The sequence below is a fragment of the Octopus bimaculoides genome, chromosome 10 (assembly GCF_046866305.1).
Source record: "Octopus bimaculoides isolate indiv1 chromosome 10, ASM4686630v1, whole genome shotgun sequence".
Classification (NCBI taxonomy): Eukaryota; Metazoa; Mollusca; class Cephalopoda; order Octopoda; family Octopodidae; genus Octopus; species Octopus bimaculoides.
In genome coordinates, this window is record NC_142937.1 from 46,196,977 (window position 1) to 46,219,314 (window position 22,338).

The following is a 22,338-nucleotide window of genomic DNA, read 5'->3' on the forward strand; positions in this document are numbered from 1 at the left end:
GTATCCTTCTGTTAGTAACCACTGTCAAAATAGATGACGATGTTTATCATGTCTTTCCAAACTCAGAGCATTCTATTTTGGAACAAAGAGCTGTGCCCCAGCCTAAATGAAATATTACTTTTATTTCATTGAATTTATTCTAAGATGGGCTGCCTTGACTACACTTTATTGGACTGCATATTATTTCACAAGATACATGTGTTAATTCACACAGATCAAACTAGTGTGAAGCTTTAGTTAGAGAAGCTGTTTTACTCAAATGGAAGGAATTAGGGAGCATCAAATAAAGATGGAGATTTGTAAATAGACACACTCATATATATATGTTGCATGTGTATGTGTTTTATATATACAAATGGTTGGCAAATCAAGTAGTGACAATGTAAGGTTGACAGGATTATTTAGTCTTGCTGAGTATAAGACAATCTCTGCAGTGCTGGTACCACAAAAAAAAAAAAAAAAAAAAAAAAAAGCACCCTGCAGCTTGTAAGACTATTTAAAGCAGTTGATGATAGGAAAGGCTTCCAGCCATAAAACTCATGCTGAAACTGTGTGTATGTATGTGTGATTGCACAAATATGTACACATGTGGATATTCTACACTTGACACCATTTGAATGAAGTGGTAGGAACATATACATTCGTTGTCAATATTATGACCAGTCACTCTGCACTTTCAAAAGCTTCTGGAAAAACATATCCCTTACTAGAAGAGCAAGCATGACTTGGCAACAGGAAGAACCTTAAAAATACTTCTTCAATCAAACCCTTGTCTTAACCAAGATGGTGAAGGTACAAGGCATAGTGGCTATGATGTTGGTCACAAGATTGCTGTTTCAATTCCCAGACCAGGCAGTGCATTGTGCTCTTGAGCAAAACACTTTATTTCACATTGCTCCAGCTGTAAATGAGTAAAATCTTGTGATGGACTAGTGTCCTGTCCTGGAAGAATGTTGTGATCTCATCATTTATATGCCAGTCCTATGTGTTCTAGGACTCTAGACAGTACCTGCATACTTTACTTACCCAAGATAGCATTGAAATATGACTGTTAAAAAACAAAATAACCATTTGTCTCACTCATATATTAGCTCATTTCCAAGGCCCAACATTTCAGATTTGACTTCACTAGTTATTTCTAGTGAGGTGGAATGTCTTCCTTCGAAGGGGGTTCTATCTTAGCAATATGTAACTTCTAATCAGCTGACAGTATATTATTATCTAACAGAAGTTTCCCATTCAGGTTCATGATTATACTAGCAGTGGCAACTATATTTTCAGATGGAAGTTTTATTATTGTTATTAGTAATATTGCTAAGGTGGTGGATTGGCAGAATCATTAGAGCACTAAACAAAAAGTTTTGTAGTTCACTGTGACTCTTTATATTCTTCCTTTAAAATCCCATTAAAGTCAAATTTGCATTTCACCCAAGGTCAATACAATAAAATACCAGTCAAAATACTGGAGCATACTGTAACTAAGCCATTCCAATTATGTGACCCGGTGTTAAGGTGGCAAGCTAGTAGTATCATTAGCATGTTGGATAAACTGCTCAGCAGCATTTTTTCAACTCTCTACATGCTGACCTCAAATCCTGCTGCAGTCAACTTTGCCCTTCATCCTTTTTAAGGTCAATAAAATGAAACATCAGTCAAATTCTGGGGTAGATGATAATGACTAACCCTCTCCATCAAATTTCAAGCCTTGTGCCTATATTAGAAACAATTATTAACAATATTATTATTCCAAATATATATACATGAGCCTGATGTTGATACACAAAAGAAAACAAAAGACATGTTATGAACTTGTTTCTTTATAAAAATAAAATACCAAATAAAGGCAAAAACATTATCTTTACTTTTCATTTCCTGTTCCCATCGATTTCTATGTCAATCAGAGATGAGTGATTCAGGATTGTTTATGTGTTTACAGCTGGGTGTCCTTAATTTCTCAATAATAAAACATGAGCAAAATCAAGTTTTATTACAACTACTTTGACTAAGATACGAATTGTAAACTGGTTTATTTAAAAACACGGTATGAAGATCAATGTAATGGTCAACAGGTACTAACTGATGTAACTCCTAAGACTACACAACCAATTATGAATTTGCTTCTTAATGTCTTTATCTGTGTATATAAAGAATAATAAAACATCGCTTAACATCCATGTTTGACAAAATGTGATGGACTCAAGGAGTGCATCATACTATAATGTCAGCTTTGGCATCATTTCTATGGCTGAATGCTTTTCCTAATGCCAAACACTTTACAGCATGTATTGGGTGCTATTTTTTTGTGCTACTAGTACTAGAGAGGTTGTCATGCAGCTTGTAAGACTACAAACCCCAAGAGAGCAACTTTATGTTAAGAGATGAAGAATAGAGAGGGGTAAAGCATGACAGAAAAGGGCCAGAGCAGAACATGCTTTGCATTATAGAGGAGCTGTATGACTACTCACATGTTAGAAGAGAGGGTGGGAGTGATCAGATGGAACTGGAAAGTGACAAAAATTGTGATGGGGTGTCAGAGTGGATCTTCAAGGTACAAAGTGGGTAGGAATAAGTGGGGCCAGGACTGAGTGGTGGAGTAAAGGATGCTTGATGGTGCAGAGATATGAATATGTATTTTAAATGAGAGTAAAGAGAAAAGTAAAAGTTAGGGCCAGTCGATAAAACAAACTCTGCTTGGTTAACAACAAAGAGTAAATTAATATTTCATTGGTTTCTCAACTTACATGTATGTAACCAACAATATTTTCCTTGTCCTAACAATTACCTACTCATAATAGAGTGCCACTGCCCAAAACTATTTCCAAAGAAATCTCAGCAATTTATTTAGTATTGAAAAGTTAATAAGGACATTCAACTGTAAACATGAAAGTACTTCAGAATCATCTATCATCAACAGTGACATAGAAATTGATGGGAAATCGCCACCGTCACCGCCACTGCCACCGCCACCACTACCATCATCATCATCTATCTTCTGTGCTGACATGGATTGGATTGGATTGGTTCAATAGGGTTGGATGAGTTGGAGGATTAGGTCATGCCCAAATATTTGCTGCTTTGGCAAGGTTTCTATGGCTGGATGCCCTTCCTAACATCAACCACTTTACAGAATGTACTAGGTACTTTTTTGTGGCACCAATGCTAGTAAGGTTGCCATGTAACTTGAAAGAGAAGAACCTCTTTGACTGAGTGGGAGGGAGTACAGTTGAGAGGAAGTAGTTTTATGTTAGGTGATGAGAAGTTAAATTATTAAGGACAGGGCTGGAACAGGTTTCTTGCTGCAGAGGAGATACAAAGCTACTTGCATCATAGAAGAGTGGATGAGAGTAGTTGGGGTACAGCTAGAAAGAGAGATGAAGACGGAAGTGTCAGGATGAACCCACACAAGATGAATAGGAGTGGGAAACAGAACAGGAGGTTGCAAGCATGTGGGGATTGTTAAAGACGAGGTGAGAGTAGGAGGATGAATATAATGCCTAATGAACAAAAGTGGAGGAGTGACTGATGGGAGAGTAGGCAATAGCTGAAGAGACTGGATAGGGTTGCGGGATGGATGTTCTGAATGGTGAACAAAGTTACCAAAAGTATGCCCACGTCTCCCATATGATCACTAAATGTGAAAACAATACTTTGTTTTTATATGGTATTTTATTTAATTAAAGAAACAAGTTCATAACACATCTGTTATGTTTTGTTCTGCATGACAAAATCAGGCTCATTTATGCTTTTGTATAGCAATATTAGTAATACTATTTTCTAAATTAGACCCAAGGTCACACTGTGGGGGCAGGGCAGTTGTTAACATTAATATTTCACAAGCAATCAGACATCCTTAAATGTTCATAAAAGAAAAAAAAAATGTGTATGTAGGAAATAAGCAACAGATTTTTTTTTTAAATGGTGATTTACTCACAGCTAGTTGTTCTGCAGTCCAAGTATCTAAGTTTACTGACTTCACCTTGGATATATGTACACCAAGGTTGCGATGAATACCCGCACAGCGGATACATAAAAATATGCCTAGATTCCAGGAAGCCCATCGTGGCCCTACATCAAAGAGAAAGTAAGAAAACATTCAGTGAAACTTGTCATTTATTTGTGATAACATTCTTATAATAAAATCTATTAAAACAAAAAAACACGCAAATAACAGTTTCAATAAATTCTATTTTTACTAGTGAAACTCAATTAACTAGCATAAGATAGTTGAGTTGAAGCAGAAAGTAATTCAAAAGCAGATTGGCCGCTAGTTAGGAGCAAGGTTAGAATTTATGGTATTGTGATTTCACTTCTATGAAGGTGACCTCTTAGGTCAATGCATAAAATAGGCAGTTGTTGTTCAGGACTCAGCTGCCCTGACTGATTTGACCTATGATGAAAGCATTCAAACTGTAACCATCTCATCTTTTATTACAGTATAGTAGTATATGTAGGACTACACTATTCAACGTCTTCTTCCTTCTTTCCTTCTTTTTTTTTTTTTTAGACTATGTGATTTGAGAAAAATAGGGTTGCTATTTCTTACAGGCCAAGGCTTGATAAGGAGCAACTTAGTGAACTGACTGGGTTACTTAGCTAGCTCATTGTTTTAACCTCAAATAATAACAGGACAGTTTCTGGATAACCTAATTACAATAAACAAACTGGCACCACATCTAACATGCATAAAGTTTATATATAATTGATTAGATCTGCTAGAAATAACAACTAAACTTCCTTACATAAAACATTCTAATTAGACAATGTAGTCAAATATATACAAAAAGATGGGAGGCTCATAGTTGGAACACCTTTGATTATCAATCTGTTCAATCAAGACTGACCTGGATTTGAAAAACAACACACATTATACCATAAAAATTAGGAAAATGCTCAGTTATACTACAGAGGGTTTTTTAAGTAATATATAGAATATAACACAACATTAAAAAAATAAAATATAATGAAAATTCATATACAATGGAAAAATGGCAAAATTATTGTATAATACGAAGTTTACACACACACACACACACACAATTATATTATTAGCAAGACAAGAATTTTTGATTTGTGGAGATGAAAGGAAAAATAGTGATGTTGATGTGACACCAAAAGTCATTAGTTCATGCAGTTAATGAGGTTCTTTGAACTGGATATGAAAAATAGATCATGGACTCCATTTACTAATAACTTGGTGGTTAACCAACCAATCAAACCAATTTATGTTACAAATGAAAAATCTTTCAAAGAATCTAATGGGTAAAAAAAAACAAAAACAAAAAAAAAACAATACACTAACAAAATCACAAAATGTATTTTCATTCTCCACCAATCCCAAAGATTAGTTTTTGAAGTGTTAGCACCAAATTCTAAACCACACCAACTTGTCACAGAAAAAGGTTATGGTAAACATTCTGGAGATTCTACACAATTTTTTTAGTTTGCTGTTGACATCCATTTATTTATTCTTTTTTCTTTAAAGCTGGTACAAGTGGGATGATTTTTAATGAAGCATTTGATCAGCTGTAACAGCTGAATTATTAAATAAGCAACATTTGCCTTGACTAGCTTTAATATACAAATCAATGAATATGTGTAATTCTCTTTCTCCCCCACCACACCATGCCTCTTATCTTTATAAAAAAAACCTAACCTGTAGTACTTGTCATTGTCAACTTGCAAATGTAAAACCTGTTATCCTGAAGTAGGGGGAATTGCAAAATAATGGGTACTATATCCCCTTATTTTTACCAGCAATTAACCTCTAGCAACGGCTGTTGGTACCCTATTTTAACAATTTTCAACTATCAAGACAAATGATTTAATATAGAAGGATTGAAATATGATGATGGAAACTTCATGGCTTATGGATCATGAGCTCAGTGTTAATGAATCTAATATTTGTTCCATTTACAAAGTGTGTGCAGAGGATTCATTTATCAGGGTTTTTTTTGGTTTTTTTGTAATCAAACCCCAATGATAACAAGGGTAGATGTATATGTAATCATATAATTCTAGCATTACTTGGATGGATTTTTTTCTTTTTTATTTAGGTTTCTGGTGTTTTTGTTGTCCTGAAAGATCTTGATAGTGAGATCTTTCCTTTGAGATGCTTGATTTTAGGGATGTTTCCTCCTCCTTCAAGTAAACTTGATGGTCTATCTTTTCCAGTGAAGAATGCACTCATCTCTGTTGTTTGTTAGGATCAGGAACCTCTGCACTTTTCTGTTCACTGCTTGTATATTGATAGGCACAAGTGCACATAAAAATACACACCCTTGCAGCATAGTTATGTAAGCACAAATGATAGTCAATGCATTCTGGGTAGCTGAGAATTGTGGGTAGTTGCTGGGCTGTTTTTGCAGTACAAGCAATCTTTAACTGATCACTAACAAGTGTTTTCACAGATTAATCATGATAAGCATAATACTGTTCATAATTAAGCATGCCATGTTATCCTGAATTAATGATAAATGAATCAGTAATAAATGATGCTATATGTATAACATATATTGTCTTTCTAAAGACAGAAAAAACGATGGTAAAGTAAAAAACATTACCTAAGCAACAATGAAATACATTTACTGGTTCTAATTAGAGGAGCAATGACAAAGTCAGTATATGTATGGTAAAAAAAATAGAAACTCAAACTGATGAAAAATCAGAGACAAGACATATGCTTCGAACTGAAAAAAATTCAGTAAACCCAGAACAAACTTACCACAGCTGTCTTCACTGAAATCTTTATTATAATTGAGCTTACATAAGTATATATATATGTAACTGAAACACTACTAGCCATTCCTTTTGCCACATATTATGCTCTCCCTAAGTATCTCATACCCCACACTATCCACTTACACCAATCTTGTTGAAAAAATGTGTGTGTGTGTATATGTGAGGAAGAGAGAGAGAGAGAAAGTTCGAAAGACAATCATCTGATCTGCCTGCTGTATGACTGCATAACAATATTTCACCCCTACAAGGCAACAAATCTGTCAGTTGGTCTCAGCATCCACTATGGAAGCTTATACATCTGTTCCAACGATGGTCATGCACTATAACATTTTGCCCAGAGATCCCACGTAATTGGACATAATTTTTTTGTATGTAGAGTCTTCCATACTCATTTAATCTTTTTATAAAAGTGAAAGCATTTTGTCTATTTCCACTGTCCACCTACAATGGTGATTCAATTGACTAGGAACACTGTACACTATGAATATCCAATACCAAACTATCTTAATCTACATATTTAAACTGCATTAAACTTTGGCAAGCTTGCCTTCACCTATTCTGAGTTACTTGAAAGGTGATGTTCCCTTCCCACTCTTATATTTGTTGATACCTTTGTTTACCTTTGATACCGTTGTTTCACTTTAAGGATGCTTATTTACTCATCCATTATGATATTTCGGCTGTTGTCCATTGTTTCAAATACATTTTAGTACTGTCATTCTAGCCCTTTTTAAATAATCACATATGATCTGTCCCAAAGAACCAACTTTTAAATAATTTTTTTGCTTCCATTAGCGAAAGCTATACGCATCTTTCAGAAAGCTGCATGCCAATTTAACTTTACGTGGCATTCGCTGTTAGTTTATGCACAGGCTAAGTAGGAAGACAGAATAAAGGGGCTTTATCTCTCTGCAAAATAGCTCCCTTTGCTGTTGAATAAAATAAACTCGCAGAGGGGAAGTTTCAACGTCTTCCTTCAATTTCCTTACACCATTTATGTGGCTGTTTCTGACAAGAAATTTCGCTTTGATGTAAAACAACTATATTTTGTAGTCATTATCCATAATCTACTCCCAAAACACTTCAGTAGCTCTACTTTGCATCACTTGCAAACTTTTATGTTCTATGATCATTAAAGTGCAATGACCTCCACAATAACCAGCCTTCAATTTGATTTTCCGTACCTAGGTTAATCGGAAACATAGATGCTACTCATAAATCTTCTAGGGTAGTTCAATTATTTAGTGAAAAAATACCACCAAAGCAACTTAAACCGTCCAAAGGATGGGTGTGTTTGCTAGTCTAGTATATATAAACCACAGTATGTGTGTGTATATTGACTAATGCATACATTTCCACAGTTCTCAGCCGATTTTCACCAAACTTTACACACACATTACTTATATGCCAAGGATGGTCATACACTATAACATTTTGTCCAGAGCTCCCACGTAAATGAACAAACTAGGGAAAACGGTGGTTTATACAGGTTTTTCTCTAATTCATTGTATGTACATAGTTTTCTTGTAAATAGGGTCTTCCATACGTTTTTAATCTCTATGGTCATATATTGGCATTAGAGACTATTTTTTTAGTGGTTTTCACATTCTTTTGATTTATCATTATTTATATATTGTAATTGTGTATTATTACTTTGATGATGATGATGATGTACTGGTGTATATTGTTTGAGGGTTTGGGCAAGAGAATATTATAAAAGTGAAAGGATTTTGTCTATTTATTTATTTCGAGTGTATTCCATAATTTTTAAAATCTATATGGTTGTATACTTGCATTACAGAATATTTTTTTTAGTTGTTTTCATATTTTTTTGATTTATTATTTATTTATATGTTAAACTGCCCAAAGGATGGGTGTGTTTGCTAGTATATTAATAAAATACACATTAAACAGTGTAGTCCTATAAGTCACTTAGTATCAATTTGCTATTCTTAGCACATCATCTTACTTGTTTATTATTATTATTGTAAATTTTGTAATATATATATATATATATATATATATATATATATATATATATTATACAAACTTGGGGAAAAACATCTAGAGGATTTTATTTCTCCTAGTGTGTTGAAATTCCATTAAAATAAGTACATTCCTACCCCATAAAATCATAATATATGTATTGGAATACTGTATTATAAATAACACAAGGTATTCTTTTATTACTTTACTGGCTTTAGTCATTGGATTGTTGCCATGCTGGGGCATTACCTTTCACAGAATAGTTCAGTCACTCATTGGTACTTATTTCATCTATCTTAAAAGGACCTATGAAGTGAATTGATCTCAGAACATAACAAAACATCAAAGGTATTTCTTTATTCAACACTTTACCAATTCTACCATCAGTCCACTATCGTATCAGATATCCATTTTGTGTAAATAAACATTTTACATGCATTTTATTTTTACATGTAAACATACATAATCTTGCTATAAAGATTGCACTGGACTAACAGGAGTAAGTATTCAACAATGAGGCATTAAAGAGTCCCCTCTACTCTGTATCAGGTTTTATTACACACACACACACACACACACATGCATAGCTAATAAATATACTGTTATATACAGAATCCAACGTCACTTTGTTAGAGAAGTGATGGAGTGAATTATATGCTGCACCAGAGTATGTTGTATAATTCAGTCTTACACAGATGAATGCATTTTGCATAAAACTGAATGGAAGATGCATGACTCAGTCTCAGGAGAATCTAAAGACTTCAACTCACAGTAGCCTCATTGCTAATCATACATTCTCATTAACTTAGATTTTAACTTCAAGCAATCTTCTCAGCAAGATCAACTATATTTACATACACAAAATGGATTATATCATATGCTAGATAGTGTAATCAACAAGTGTGTGTGTGTGTGTGTGTGTGTGTGTGTGTGTGTGTGTGTGTAGAAAATGGTTAGAGAATGTACCAATTGAAGAAGCTAATAGCAATGATGTACTATGGGTATTGAAATGATATGTAATGAATACAAAATTAAATTGAATATCATTTCTTAAAAAGAAACATCAGGCTACAAGGCTACAGTGTAGAAAATACAAAATAAACAGTAATAGTATATTCATGTGTCACACTTCAAACATACACTCTAGGTCAAAAATGCAGTGGATTTTATGCTGCTGGTGTTTATCCACTAGATCAACTGTGATTGAACAAGTCTATAATGAATAGAATGAAGCCAGGGCTTTCTTGCCTTTTTAAGAGTTTCTACCTCTTTCTAGCGTAATGCATCTTTGCATTTTTAAGATGCTATGGTTTGATTTGAAGAAGATTTAGCTGCTGTATTCCAGCAAGTCAAATAACAATAAGTAGGTCTGTTCTATTATAATGATAACTTATTTCAGAAATTCAGACATAATTAATAGCTTCAAATAAACATTTAGACAAATTTTACATGATACTATTTAGAAGAATTTCTACATGCTATGAGAACTTGTAATTCTGCAAACCTCTATCCCAAGAGTCCCCAATCCCTGAGCCAGAAACCAGAACTGAACTGTGGATAATTTGGTACTGGGTTGCAAAGAAAGAATAAATTTTAAAACTTTATTCCTATTTAATTGATTTTTGCAATCTGCAAGGTGTTTTGTATTAGATATGTATTATATATGTAATAATTGAATTATATATAATGTACTTTATAGTGTTTTGTTTAGCACATGATCCTCCAGTTTGTGGAAAAATTGCCTTGCATTAAATTGGTCAGTAGTGCAAACAGGTTAGGGGATTGATGCTCTGTATGATTGCTCAGTTAGAAAAAGCAGTAAAAATCTTCTTTGAAGCACATCCCAAAATCTTAACAAAAGAGAAGGGCACATTTGATAATGAAAATCGTAGATAGCTCCTAAAAGATGGAGTGATCACAGCTAAAATGCTTTCAGTCATAAGCTTGATCAACCAGGGTTGATCTAAAGATAAAATAAACAACAAAAAGAGCAACAACAACCTTTTCATCTGAAAAAAAATATAGAGTCTATAAAAACAACAGAGATCAGTGAAGAATACATAAGAATATGATAGGTTTGTTTCTAACCAAATAATTAAAGAATAAAGTGAATAAGAATAATCAATGTATTGATGTAATTATTGGCAAAAATGTTGTTTCCAAAAATACAATAAAAAAAAAGAAACTATTTTACAAACTTTTTATCAGAGTGGTATAATATTTAAAAATAAAAACAATAGTAACAAATATAAGATTAATTTATTTGGTAAAGCAACTGGTAAAGACAATATATGTACTGTATGTATGTATGTATGTATGTATGTATACAAAATAAGAGATGGTTTTGGATCATCATGAATTCTAGCAAACACTGATTACTGAATAGTTAGCTGCACAACTGATGAAGGAGAGAACGAGGGAAAGATAGTAAAAGAAGAGGGAGGGAAAGAGGAGGGGAGAACAAAAAAACTGCATAAATGCATGTGAAGTTACAGGCAAAAATTGTCAAATTATAAAAGAGGAAACAATATTTTTATTGCAAATCTCAACGTCCCTTTCTCTTCTCCAAAGCTACATGTGCATGCGCACTCTTGCACTGACTAAATGAAAAAAAGATTACTTACTTTTGTGATAAAAATATTTTTATCACACACAAACAAAATCATACGAAATTTACTGCAATTCTCCTCCAGCAATTTTGTAACTGACAATCACATTCTAGTCATTATTGAAGCAAACTATGAGAGTTGGTAGAAGGAAAGAGAGAGAGAGAGAAATCACAGTCAATTGCATCTTGCAGTGAGATTACATATCACCCCCATTAACTTTTAGATTGAACCAATAGATATTACATGAAGATTTATGTCTGCATACTACTATGGAGAGAGAGAGAGAGGGAAGGAGGGGGAGAGAAAAGCAGACAGCAAGAGAGAGAGAGAGGGGCAGAGAAAAGCAGATAGCGAGAGAGAGACAGAGAGGGAAGGAGACAGATAGATGAAAAGACAGAGAAACAGACAAGAGAAGGGGAGGGAAAAACTGAGAAAGATTGACATGGAGAAGGAAAAACTGATCTAATCTTAGTCACATGAAAGATATGGTTTCTGTTTGAAGAGGTGTGTATGAAAGAGAGAGAGGGGGTGAGGAGGAAGAGGAAAACGAGGTGGAGTGTTCTTTAACTTTACTCCTGCAGGGTTGCTCTAATTTAATCCATCTTGCTTTTTTTCTTTCTTTTTTTTTTTTTTTTTTTTTGAAGATTGTCAGAAGTTTGGAAGCCATAAAACAAATGATTTAAAGAAACATAATAGAAGAGATTAAATACAACGAACATAAAATGAAAAGAAGAGAAAAATTTCTTAGTATTATTATTGTTATTATTCAACAAGTTAAATTGAAACATATCCCACAAAGGAAACAAGTCATTTAACATAAACTGATATTTTAAACAGAAATTGTCTTGCAAACGTCAAAAGTCAAAACTTTTGAATTGTCATATAGATGCAGGCACAGGTGTGGCGGTGTAGTTAAGAAGCTTGCCTCCCAGCCACATGGTTCTAGGTTCAGTTTAACTGTGTGGGACCTTGGGCAAGTGTCTTCTACAATAGCCCTGTACCAACCAAAATCTTGTGAGCAAATTCAGTAGACCGAAACTGAAAGAAGCCTATTGTATATGTGTGTGTGTGTGTATATATATATATATATATATATATATATATATATATATATATATATATTATTCTTTTACTTGTTTCAGTCATATGACTGCAGCCATGCTGGGGCACCGCCTTTAGTTGAGCAAATTGACCCCAAGACTTATTCTTTGTAATCCTAGTACTTATACTATCGGTCTCTTTCGCCAAACCGCTCAGTTACAGGGACATAAACACACCAGCATCGGTTGTCAAGTGATGTTGGGAGGACAAATACAGCCACACACACACACACACACCTATATATATAGGTGTGTATATATATATATATATATATATATATATATATACACGGCAGGCTTCTTTCAGTTTCCGTCTACCAAATCCACTCACAAGGCTTTGGTAGAGGCTATAGTAGAAGACACTTGCCCAAGGTGCCATGCAGTGGGACTGAACCTGGAACCATGTGGTTAGTAAGCAAGCTACTTACCACACAGTCACTCCTGTGTGTAAAATGTGTTTCTGTTTTGTTCACCACCACCACTACTTGACAACCATAGCAGTTTGGTATAAGAGACCAACAGAATAAGTACCAGGCTTTAAAAAATAAGTACTGGGGTTGATACATTCAACTAAGGCCATTCAAGGCAGTGCTCCAGCATGGTTGCAGTCCAATGACTGAAACAAGTAAAAGATAGAGACACTAAACCATGGGCTTTCTTTTGGAAGAAAAATATGCGAGTAATATCTTTCTTGTATTAATTAAAAAAAAAATCTCATTGCTTTCATTAAAAAAAATTGATCTGTAAATGATCACTTAAGAAGAGAATAATGAAATATCAAAGATTAAATAATGACTGAAGTCGATGTTTGAGCTTTTGAAGTAAGTCAATCTAGCCATGATTATTTACGATTTCATAGATATTTAACTTGGACTACATTATCAGTTGTGTCTTTTTTTAAAACAGAAGGTCCAACTAAAGACTTGTAAGTGGATTTGGTAGATGGAAAGTGAAAGAAGTCCATCACACACACACAAAGAAAAAAAGATGACACAGGAAAAACAATGATTATGTTATGAACTTCATTATCTTACAGCTGTTTCTGCCATAAGATGCAGCAGACTCAGTTGAGTGCCTGAATAACATCCCATAGCTTCATCAGAGCCTCGAATGTGAAGGGCAATTTATTTGGGAAAAAATTACATTTGTGCAATATACAGGGAAGGCATTACCAGTGAGAAAGTCATTACTGATGTATATAATGTATTGAGTTCTATACCAGGTTATTAGTCTCTCAAAAAACCCCCCCAAAAAACACACATACATACACACACACACACACACACACACACACACACAAGTATACAGTATTACACATCCATTTTAGCCAATTTTACCAATTGGGTTTGCACTAGGTATTAAATAACTCAATAAAACAAGGTGTTGAGCTGGCAGAAACGTGAGCACGCCGGGCAAAATGCTTAGCGGTATTTCGTCTGTCTTTATGCTCTGAGTTCAAATTCCGCTGAGGTCGACTTTGCCTTTTGTTGTCAATAAATTAGGTACCAGTTGTGTACTACGGTCGATCTAATTGAGCGGCCCCTCCCCAAAAATTTCAGGCCTTGTGCCTAGAGTAGAAAAGAATATTAGATAACAGCACAGTTAACTAACACCACATGCTCTTCAGAGATGGCAAGTAGGGGAAAAATATGGTAACTGCTCTGTTATTGGAGGTGAAAAATGTCACATCTGCCTTGTGGGTGTTGTGAAAAGTTAAAACAAATTGTGGGAGGTGAAATGAGCAAGGTATTTATCAAGATATATATATATAAGTGTGTGTGTGTGTGTGTACCTGTGCTTTTGTTTTGACATCACATGTTAGTTGTAAATGAGCGTGCAGACATACAAGTAGTGTCATTCATTTCCAATATACTGTGTAAACATGGCTGGCCATGGGGAAATATTACCTTGCTTGGAAACAGGTAATATTTCATGTTGGTAAACATGAAGGGCATTTGGCTAGAAAATCTAGCTCAATAAACTTCATCTGACCCATGCAAGCATGGAAAAGTGAATGTTACAATGATGATGATAATGACAGGGCATAATTTTGAGGGAAATTATACTCTATCATTTCGAGAGAAACTTAGCTGTTATTTCTTGCCGACCAAATGACTCATAGAGGTTCCCTTGCAAGTTTCTTGCGATGCTTTCTTACTTAAGACACAACTACATACATGTAGAATAAGAGGAAGTGAGGTATGACAGACATATCTTTCTCAAAGCTGCTAGTAGTGTAAGTGAAATTGATACAAATATGGCCCATACAACACATGCCAGCATGGAAAACAGATATTAAAGGATGATGATGATGCCCTAGGAAAAAATACCATAATATTCTGCATTCTAAATATGGCAGGGTCTAACATATGTAATATAGTGAGTTAAACAAATTTTCATCAAATGGATATTATATGCACAGGCATGGTTGCGTAGTTAAGAATCTTTGCAGTCACATGGTTTTAGATTCAGTCTCACTGCATGACACCTAGGGCAAGTGTCTTCTACTATAGCACTGAGCCAACCAATGACTAGTGATCAGATTTGGTAGACAGAAATTGTATGGAAGCCCATCATGTGCATATATATGTGTGTGTGTGTGTGTGTGTGTGTGTGTGCATGTTCCATCAATTCATAACTGGTGGTGGTTTGTTTACCTCCCTGTGTCTTAGTGGTTCAGAAAAAGAGACTGATAGAATAAGGACAAAACTTAAAAATTAAGTACTAGGGTCAATTTCTTTGACTAAACCCTCCAAGGCAATACCCCAGCATGGCTACCATCCAATGACTGAAAAAATTAAACGATGAAAGTAATTAGGAGGTGCAAAATTTCTCTGGGAGAAAAGCAGCACACAAAGGATATAACAGCAGTGAGATTAAAGAATATAAATTTCATGGACAATGCAAATTTGAATGGATCTGGTTTATAAAGCCAATGGGTAAAAATAACAAGCATGTTTTGGTCTTATTATACCTCTTCAGTGAATCATATTTTACTCAGTTGGCAAGACTAAAAGTAATCAATATATCTAAAACTAGAGCAACTCTTCAAGAACCATTTTACTACATGCATAACATAAATGCAGCCAAGTGACATAGTTAAGACAAGTGATAACTTAAGTCTTGTAATTTTAACTGGGCCATACACATATACCAACCACTGTATTTTCATGAAAGCAATACTTGTCAAATGGAAGTTCTAAGTAGGCAATGAGGTCGAGATGAAGAAAAAAAAACACTTAAGACTAAATTAAATAATTCTATGGTAATAATATATAAAAAAAAAGTATGAAGGGAACTTTGCAACAGAATTTTAAAATTAAGTAATATAAATAAATAACAGAGTTCAGTGCAAAGTAAAAAAAAAAAAAATTATTTTTCTTTACTTTGAACTGAAGTACACCAGACAACTAAGCAAAAACTCATTTCAGAATTCAATAAAAAAAAAATGGCTAGACTTACATAATAATAAGAGTAAAATAAAATTAAAAAATAAGAAAATATAATAATGAAACCAGGCTTAAAATTGTAACATGAATTGTTGAATAGAAAGAGATGAGGAAATGATGTAAACATAGCAACAACACTAACAATAGGTGATATTGATTTTATATGGCTTAGAAGTGGCATACAAGATCTTAGTAAAAACAAAAAACATAATAATAATAATAATCCTTTCTATTAAAAAAAAAAAATAGCACAGTAAGCACAGTTGTTGCTATGAAAATACCACAATACTGGACAGTTAGTGACAACTTTTACAGAAATGATGAATTGAGAAAAATATCAGTTTGTACAAATTATTTTCTTTAAGAATGCAAAGAAAGAAAGAGCTGTAACAGCTATTCATTAATAAATTGAAGGTTTTTAGCTCTTTATTAATGGGGGAGAGAGGTGAGAGAGAGAATGTATTCCAACATGTGACTAAAATCTGAAGAATGTCAGTCTATATCTATAATTAGAATCTAAAATTTTACATATTAAAAAAAAAATTGTTTTACAATTAAAAACAGACTGCAACAAATAACAATTTACAATCTCAGAATGTCTTTTATAAATTCTAGACTGAAAACCATTGCTCTCATGTTTATAATTTTCTTTTGTGATTCTATTAATTAATTATTCCCAATAACGAGTAACATCTTTATTTGAAAAATCTGAGATGATCAAAGATCATGCAGGTTGTAAGAATATACAACAACAGAGCAAAAACTAAGAAAATAAAAAAAACATTAGGATCTAAGTAATCTTCAATCTCAGAAGCAAGAATTCCTCACAATAGATGTATAGTATATCAGAATACAAAGACTTGTCATTTCTATGCAAAACTTAGTCTGCAATTTAATCTAGATACATGCAAAATAAATAAATAAATAAATAAAATAAAATAAAAGTTTGCATGTTACATAGATTTCTTGAACAGTATAGATTGAAAACCATGTTTAGGTAGGGTTTTTTTGTTTTGTCTTTTTTTTCTGCACACATTTGATGTTTGTTATATAAAGTGATATCAGACTGATGAAAGAAAAGGAATAATTTTGCTTTCAATAATAGACACTGATCATTGATCTCAACTAAGTAAGGAGTCTTAAATGTTGTTTACTAATGCTAAAAGTACTTCTCACAGAGCTAAGACACATCTAACACAGCAGATGTGAACTTATAAGAAATGATGATGTTCTAATAACAGTATATTATATTCATATACTTTCTTGGGACTAAAGCAGTGTTATGTATGGCAGTCTTTCTACCATCAGCTTAATAATCAGAGAAAGAAGAAAGATGATGGACAAAATGCTGCTAAATATTTTTCCCAATGTGCTGACAGTTCTGCTACCTTGCCACCCTAAGAAGAGCATATATTGATCAGCTTGTGGAAGGCACTGAATATCAAATTGAGGATATGAAGACTGCTATGGAAAATTAAGACATCTGATGTGGAAGAATTGAATTGGTCCAGACAAACTGACTGACAAGATAGAAATAGATTACAAAAAATGCAATGAGTGACTTGAGAGGTATTAACTATAAATTAAAACGATAATAACACAAATCCTTGACATTCATTGCACCGAATCATTGTGAAGATTGTATTTTGTTGTAAAATCTATAAACAGCAGCTTCATTTTAGAGTGAAATCTAGAATCCAAGGAAACTGGAGATAGTCTGTGTTGATGACGTTTGGCTAAAAGAATTTGATAGATTCAAGTTAATTGCACTTTGAGAGTGAAAAACAGAAAGAATAATGCTGTAGCTTGGAATGCAGACATTTACTTGCTGACGGCCCAAGCACCAACAATAACACTTTCTGTTCTCCACTTTCAGATGAAAGGTAAGACCCATTAGATTCAGTACTAACCCATAGCAATTGAACTGATACACCTTTCCTATCAACACCTTCACTGAGAAGAGCCCATCTTCTGGTTGTTTGAAGAAAACATAGGTTGTGAAAGATTGTAATTTGAGGAAGGTCATGAAAGGCGGAAAAGCAAATGTGACGAATAAGTTTGAATGTGATATATGCAGCTGGCATGTCAAGACAAGCAGAGAGCCATTTTTTTTTTTGAAAAAGAATGTGTGGTAGTTACACTGTACCAGTTATATGAGCTGCACTAAAATGTGAGGGCATGTGGCATAGTGGTTAGGTTGTTGCACTTATGACTGTGAGATTGTGGGTTTGATTCTCAGACTAGGCAGTGCATTGTTTTCTTGAGCAAAACACTTCATCTCACATTACTCTGTGATCACTTTCACATCTGATGTGAAGCATGCCATGCACCTGTACAGCCAATATTGATTTGATGGAGGGAGTGAACCAATGTATGGCACAAATATTTGATTGCTATAAACAGATCATCAGTGCAGGTTGTTCAGCAAAAAACTGCAGAACACTCACTTGTCATCTACAACAGGAGAGTCCACAAATAAAATGTGGAAAGAAAACATGAATAATAAGATGCTTTGGTTGTAGCTCTAGAGTATGACTGAGCAGGTGGGTTGCTGAAGCCATAAGTTAAAAGGTTGTAACTCAGCAAATAGAATTATATAACATTTTTTTTTAAATGTGTCACTTGGTCCTGTCAGTTTGGTTTAAATAGTGACAGTAACATTTTAATAAGATGTTATATGTATTTAAACACACATGCACACACATATTACAAACACCACAATCTACAGGTATAACAGTTCATCTATATTTTTATCATCAACATTATATTCATTTTTCTATGCTGGCATGGGTTGGATGAGTCTATAACAACATAACATCCCACCATTTGATGTAGGCTTACATCATCTAGTATACCAACCAACTTCATTATTGTGCATTTCTTTTACTGTTTCATTCATTGGACTGTGGTCATGCTAAAGCACCACCCTGAAGAGTTTAATCAATTAAATTGAGCCCACTATATTTTTTAAGTCCAGTACTTATTCTATCAATTTCTACTACAAACTGCTAAATTATAGGGATGTAAACAAACCAGTACCAGTTGACAAGAAAGGAATGGACAAACATAAAGGCATGCACACACACACACAATAGAATTTAGATTCAGTTGAATTAAATTGAAACACCTTGATAGAACGAACTTATTTGCACACTCAATCAAACTCTACATAGAATTCTGCAGTGTATGCAGACAGCATGATCCAACTTAGTGAATAAATCCACTCTTGTTTGTTCAGATATGTACTTAATATAAAAATACTCTCCAAATACTTCTGAAGTGCAGATTCCAGGGTAGGTGAGTAAAATATAAATGAGTAACAAAGATGTATAAGTGTCAATTCATTACAACTGTTTCAAGCAACTCCTTTAATTGATCAATGAAAGCATTACATCATTACAAAGGAACCCATTCTCATTAGATGACCACATAGACTTCAAGCATAAAGGACAAGTTAGATATTTACACATTTTCATATCATCAATACAAAGCAAATATTTACAATGATTCTGCTGTTAATTTTTTTGCCAGAATGGAAAAAGAACTGTAGTCTTCAAAACATCTAAAATTAGAACTTTAGGGAGTTATAAATTTTATAATTTAAAAATTTTATCAAAAATTAAAGATTGTAATGAAAAGTAAAAAAGAAAGATACTACTGTTTTTGCAATGATAATATTTCATGTTGAATGAACACTCATTCATTCATTATTGTAATAATAGCATGAGAAAGCAAAATGCTTTCAATTCTGTTAGTATACAAACAGCCCTCAAAAACCTTTCTGTGATTAAAGTGGCCTGCAATGTAATTTGAGTTGGCCAGGCCTGCACTAGACAATGCAGTCCAGGATACACTATTACTGAAAAATGAAGACATCTTAGTCATGGTTTGAACACCTTTAATTATAAGTTTGTTTGATCAAATCTGACTTGAGGCAAAACAATAGCAACTAATGATATTGATTGCCAGATCAAGTCATTTACAGTCTACTTAGTCTTAATGAAATTTCTCAATATTTTGCATTTGAAAAGTTTAAAGCTCTAAATATGTTTTTTGTAGGTTATAGCAAATATTTTCTACAAAAGTCATTCCTCACAATGAAATCACTAATTAGCAACCAACTGATTAGAATTAATAGAAAGAAAACTTTTGAACTAATTAAACTGTGTGAGTATTGATGTTTATTTTAAAATCTAAAAGAATTAATCTCAAATGAGCTCATGCGACATTTATATTTCAGATTAACTGAGAAAAGAAATTAAAAATTGAGTTACAGAAGTAATTTAACATAATTGCCAATTAGACCTTTGCAAGAAAATAATCTTACTTTATAAATAAATAAATGAAACAAATATTAAATGATATTTTAATAGTTAATTGTTTCCAGCAATAGAAATTTTCTTGAATAAACTAATATTGGTATGTATTTCAAGCTAGAATAAATTCTTTTATAGTAACACAGAATATTTTCAATAAGAACAGAATTATTTACACACCAAAGTCATAATTTTTGCAACAGTTAAAACAGCTAGACAACTAATGAGTTGAAACCTTGATATCATCATTGCAGACAGGTCCTCCAGGCAATATTACATAGCTGGCTCATATATATATATATATATATATATATATATATATATATATATATATATATATGTATATATATATATATGTATGTATATGTATATATATATATATATGCATATGTATATATATATATGTATGTATATATATATATATATATATATGCATATGTATATATATATATGTATGTATATATATATATATATATATATATATATATGTATGTATATATATATATATATATATATATGTATGTATATATGTATATATATATATATATACATATATATATGTGTATATATATGTATGTGTGTGTATATATATATATATATATATATATATATATATATATATATATATATATGTATATATATATATATGTATATATATATATATATATATATATATATGTATATATATATATATGTATATATATATATATATATATATATATATGTATATATATATATATATATGTATATATATATATATATATGTATATATATATATATATATATATATATATATATGTATATATATATATATATATATATATATATATATATATATATATATATATATATGTATATATATATATATATATATATATATATATATATGTATATATATATATATATGTATATATATATATATATATATATATATGTATATATATATATATATATATATATATATATATATATATATATATATATATATATATATATATATATATATATATATATATATATATATAGTTGAACCTAAGAAGCATCAGTTGTGGTGTGCAAGAGAGATGGTTGCGCTGGCATGGTCATGTGGTGAGAATGGATGAGGATAGGTGTGTGAAAAAGTGCCACACCCTAGCGGTTGAGGGAACCTGTGGAAGAGGTAGACCCAGGAAGACCTGGGATGAGGTGGTGAAGCATGACCTTCGAACTTTAGGCCTCACTGAGGCAATGACTAGTGATCAGGACCTTTGGAAATATGCAGTACGTGAGAAGACCCAGCAAGCCAAGTGAGTGCATAATCTGTGGCCTCTGCTCGAAGTGTAGCCAGCTCACTTATTCGTATCTTTACTTCATTGGACACTAAACTCTGCTTGTGAAGACCTGTTGAGGCAAGTGAATTGAAATTGGACTAAATTCGATGACTGGCACCCATGCCAACCTCTCCTTCATTGGACACTAAACTCAGCTTACAAAGACCTGTTGGGGCAAGTGAAATTGAAATTGTGATGGCACCTGTACCAGTGGAGCGCTAAGAGCACTCTCTGAGCATGATCATTGCCAGAGCAGCTGTCTGGCTTCCATGCCAGTGGCACGTAAATAGCACCATTTGAGTGTGATCATTACCAGTGTCGCCTTACTGGCACGTGAAAAAAACATTCAAGCAAGGTCATTGCCAGTGCCGCTGGACTGGCTCCTGTGCAGGTGGCATGTAAAATACACCATTTTGAGCATGGCTGTTGCCAGTACTGCCTGACTGGCCTTCGTGCCGGTGGCACGTAAAAGCACCCACTAAACTCTCGGAGTGGTTAGCATTAGGAAGGGCATCCAGCTGTAGAAACTCTGCCAAATCAGATTGGAGCCTGGTGTAGCCATCTGGTCTGCCAGTCCTCAGTCAGATTTGTGTACATTTGAACTAATTAAATATTATTTTACAGAATAATAGAATTAAAATTTCTCTGATTAAAACCCTTTCTAAATGGAAGTATCCAAAGAGCATTTGAGGCACATAATGCTTTATGAGTACAAAAAAGGAAACTCTGCAGCCAAAGTGACTCGAAACATACTCAGTTTATGGGAAAGAATGCTTGAATGAAAGAACTTGCAGAAGATGGTTTGCAAAATTCAGAAGTGGAGATTTCAG

General features: G+C 33.2%; 1 protein-coding gene across 4 annotated transcripts in view; it reads right to left on the reverse strand.

Annotated features, from left to right (window-relative positions):
- LOC106874158 (stromal membrane-associated protein 1) overlaps positions 1-22,338 on the reverse strand; it is a 127,775-nt gene that overhangs the window by 72,092 nt on the left and 33,345 nt on the right. For all 4 annotated transcript variants that reach the window (XM_014921812.3, XM_014921785.3, XM_014921802.3 and 1 more), the window contains exon 2: positions 3,932-4,065. In XM_014921812.3, the coding sequence (XP_014777298.1) occupies positions 3,932-4,065 (134 nt within the window). The remainder of the gene's footprint in view (positions 1-3,931; positions 4,066-22,338) is intronic.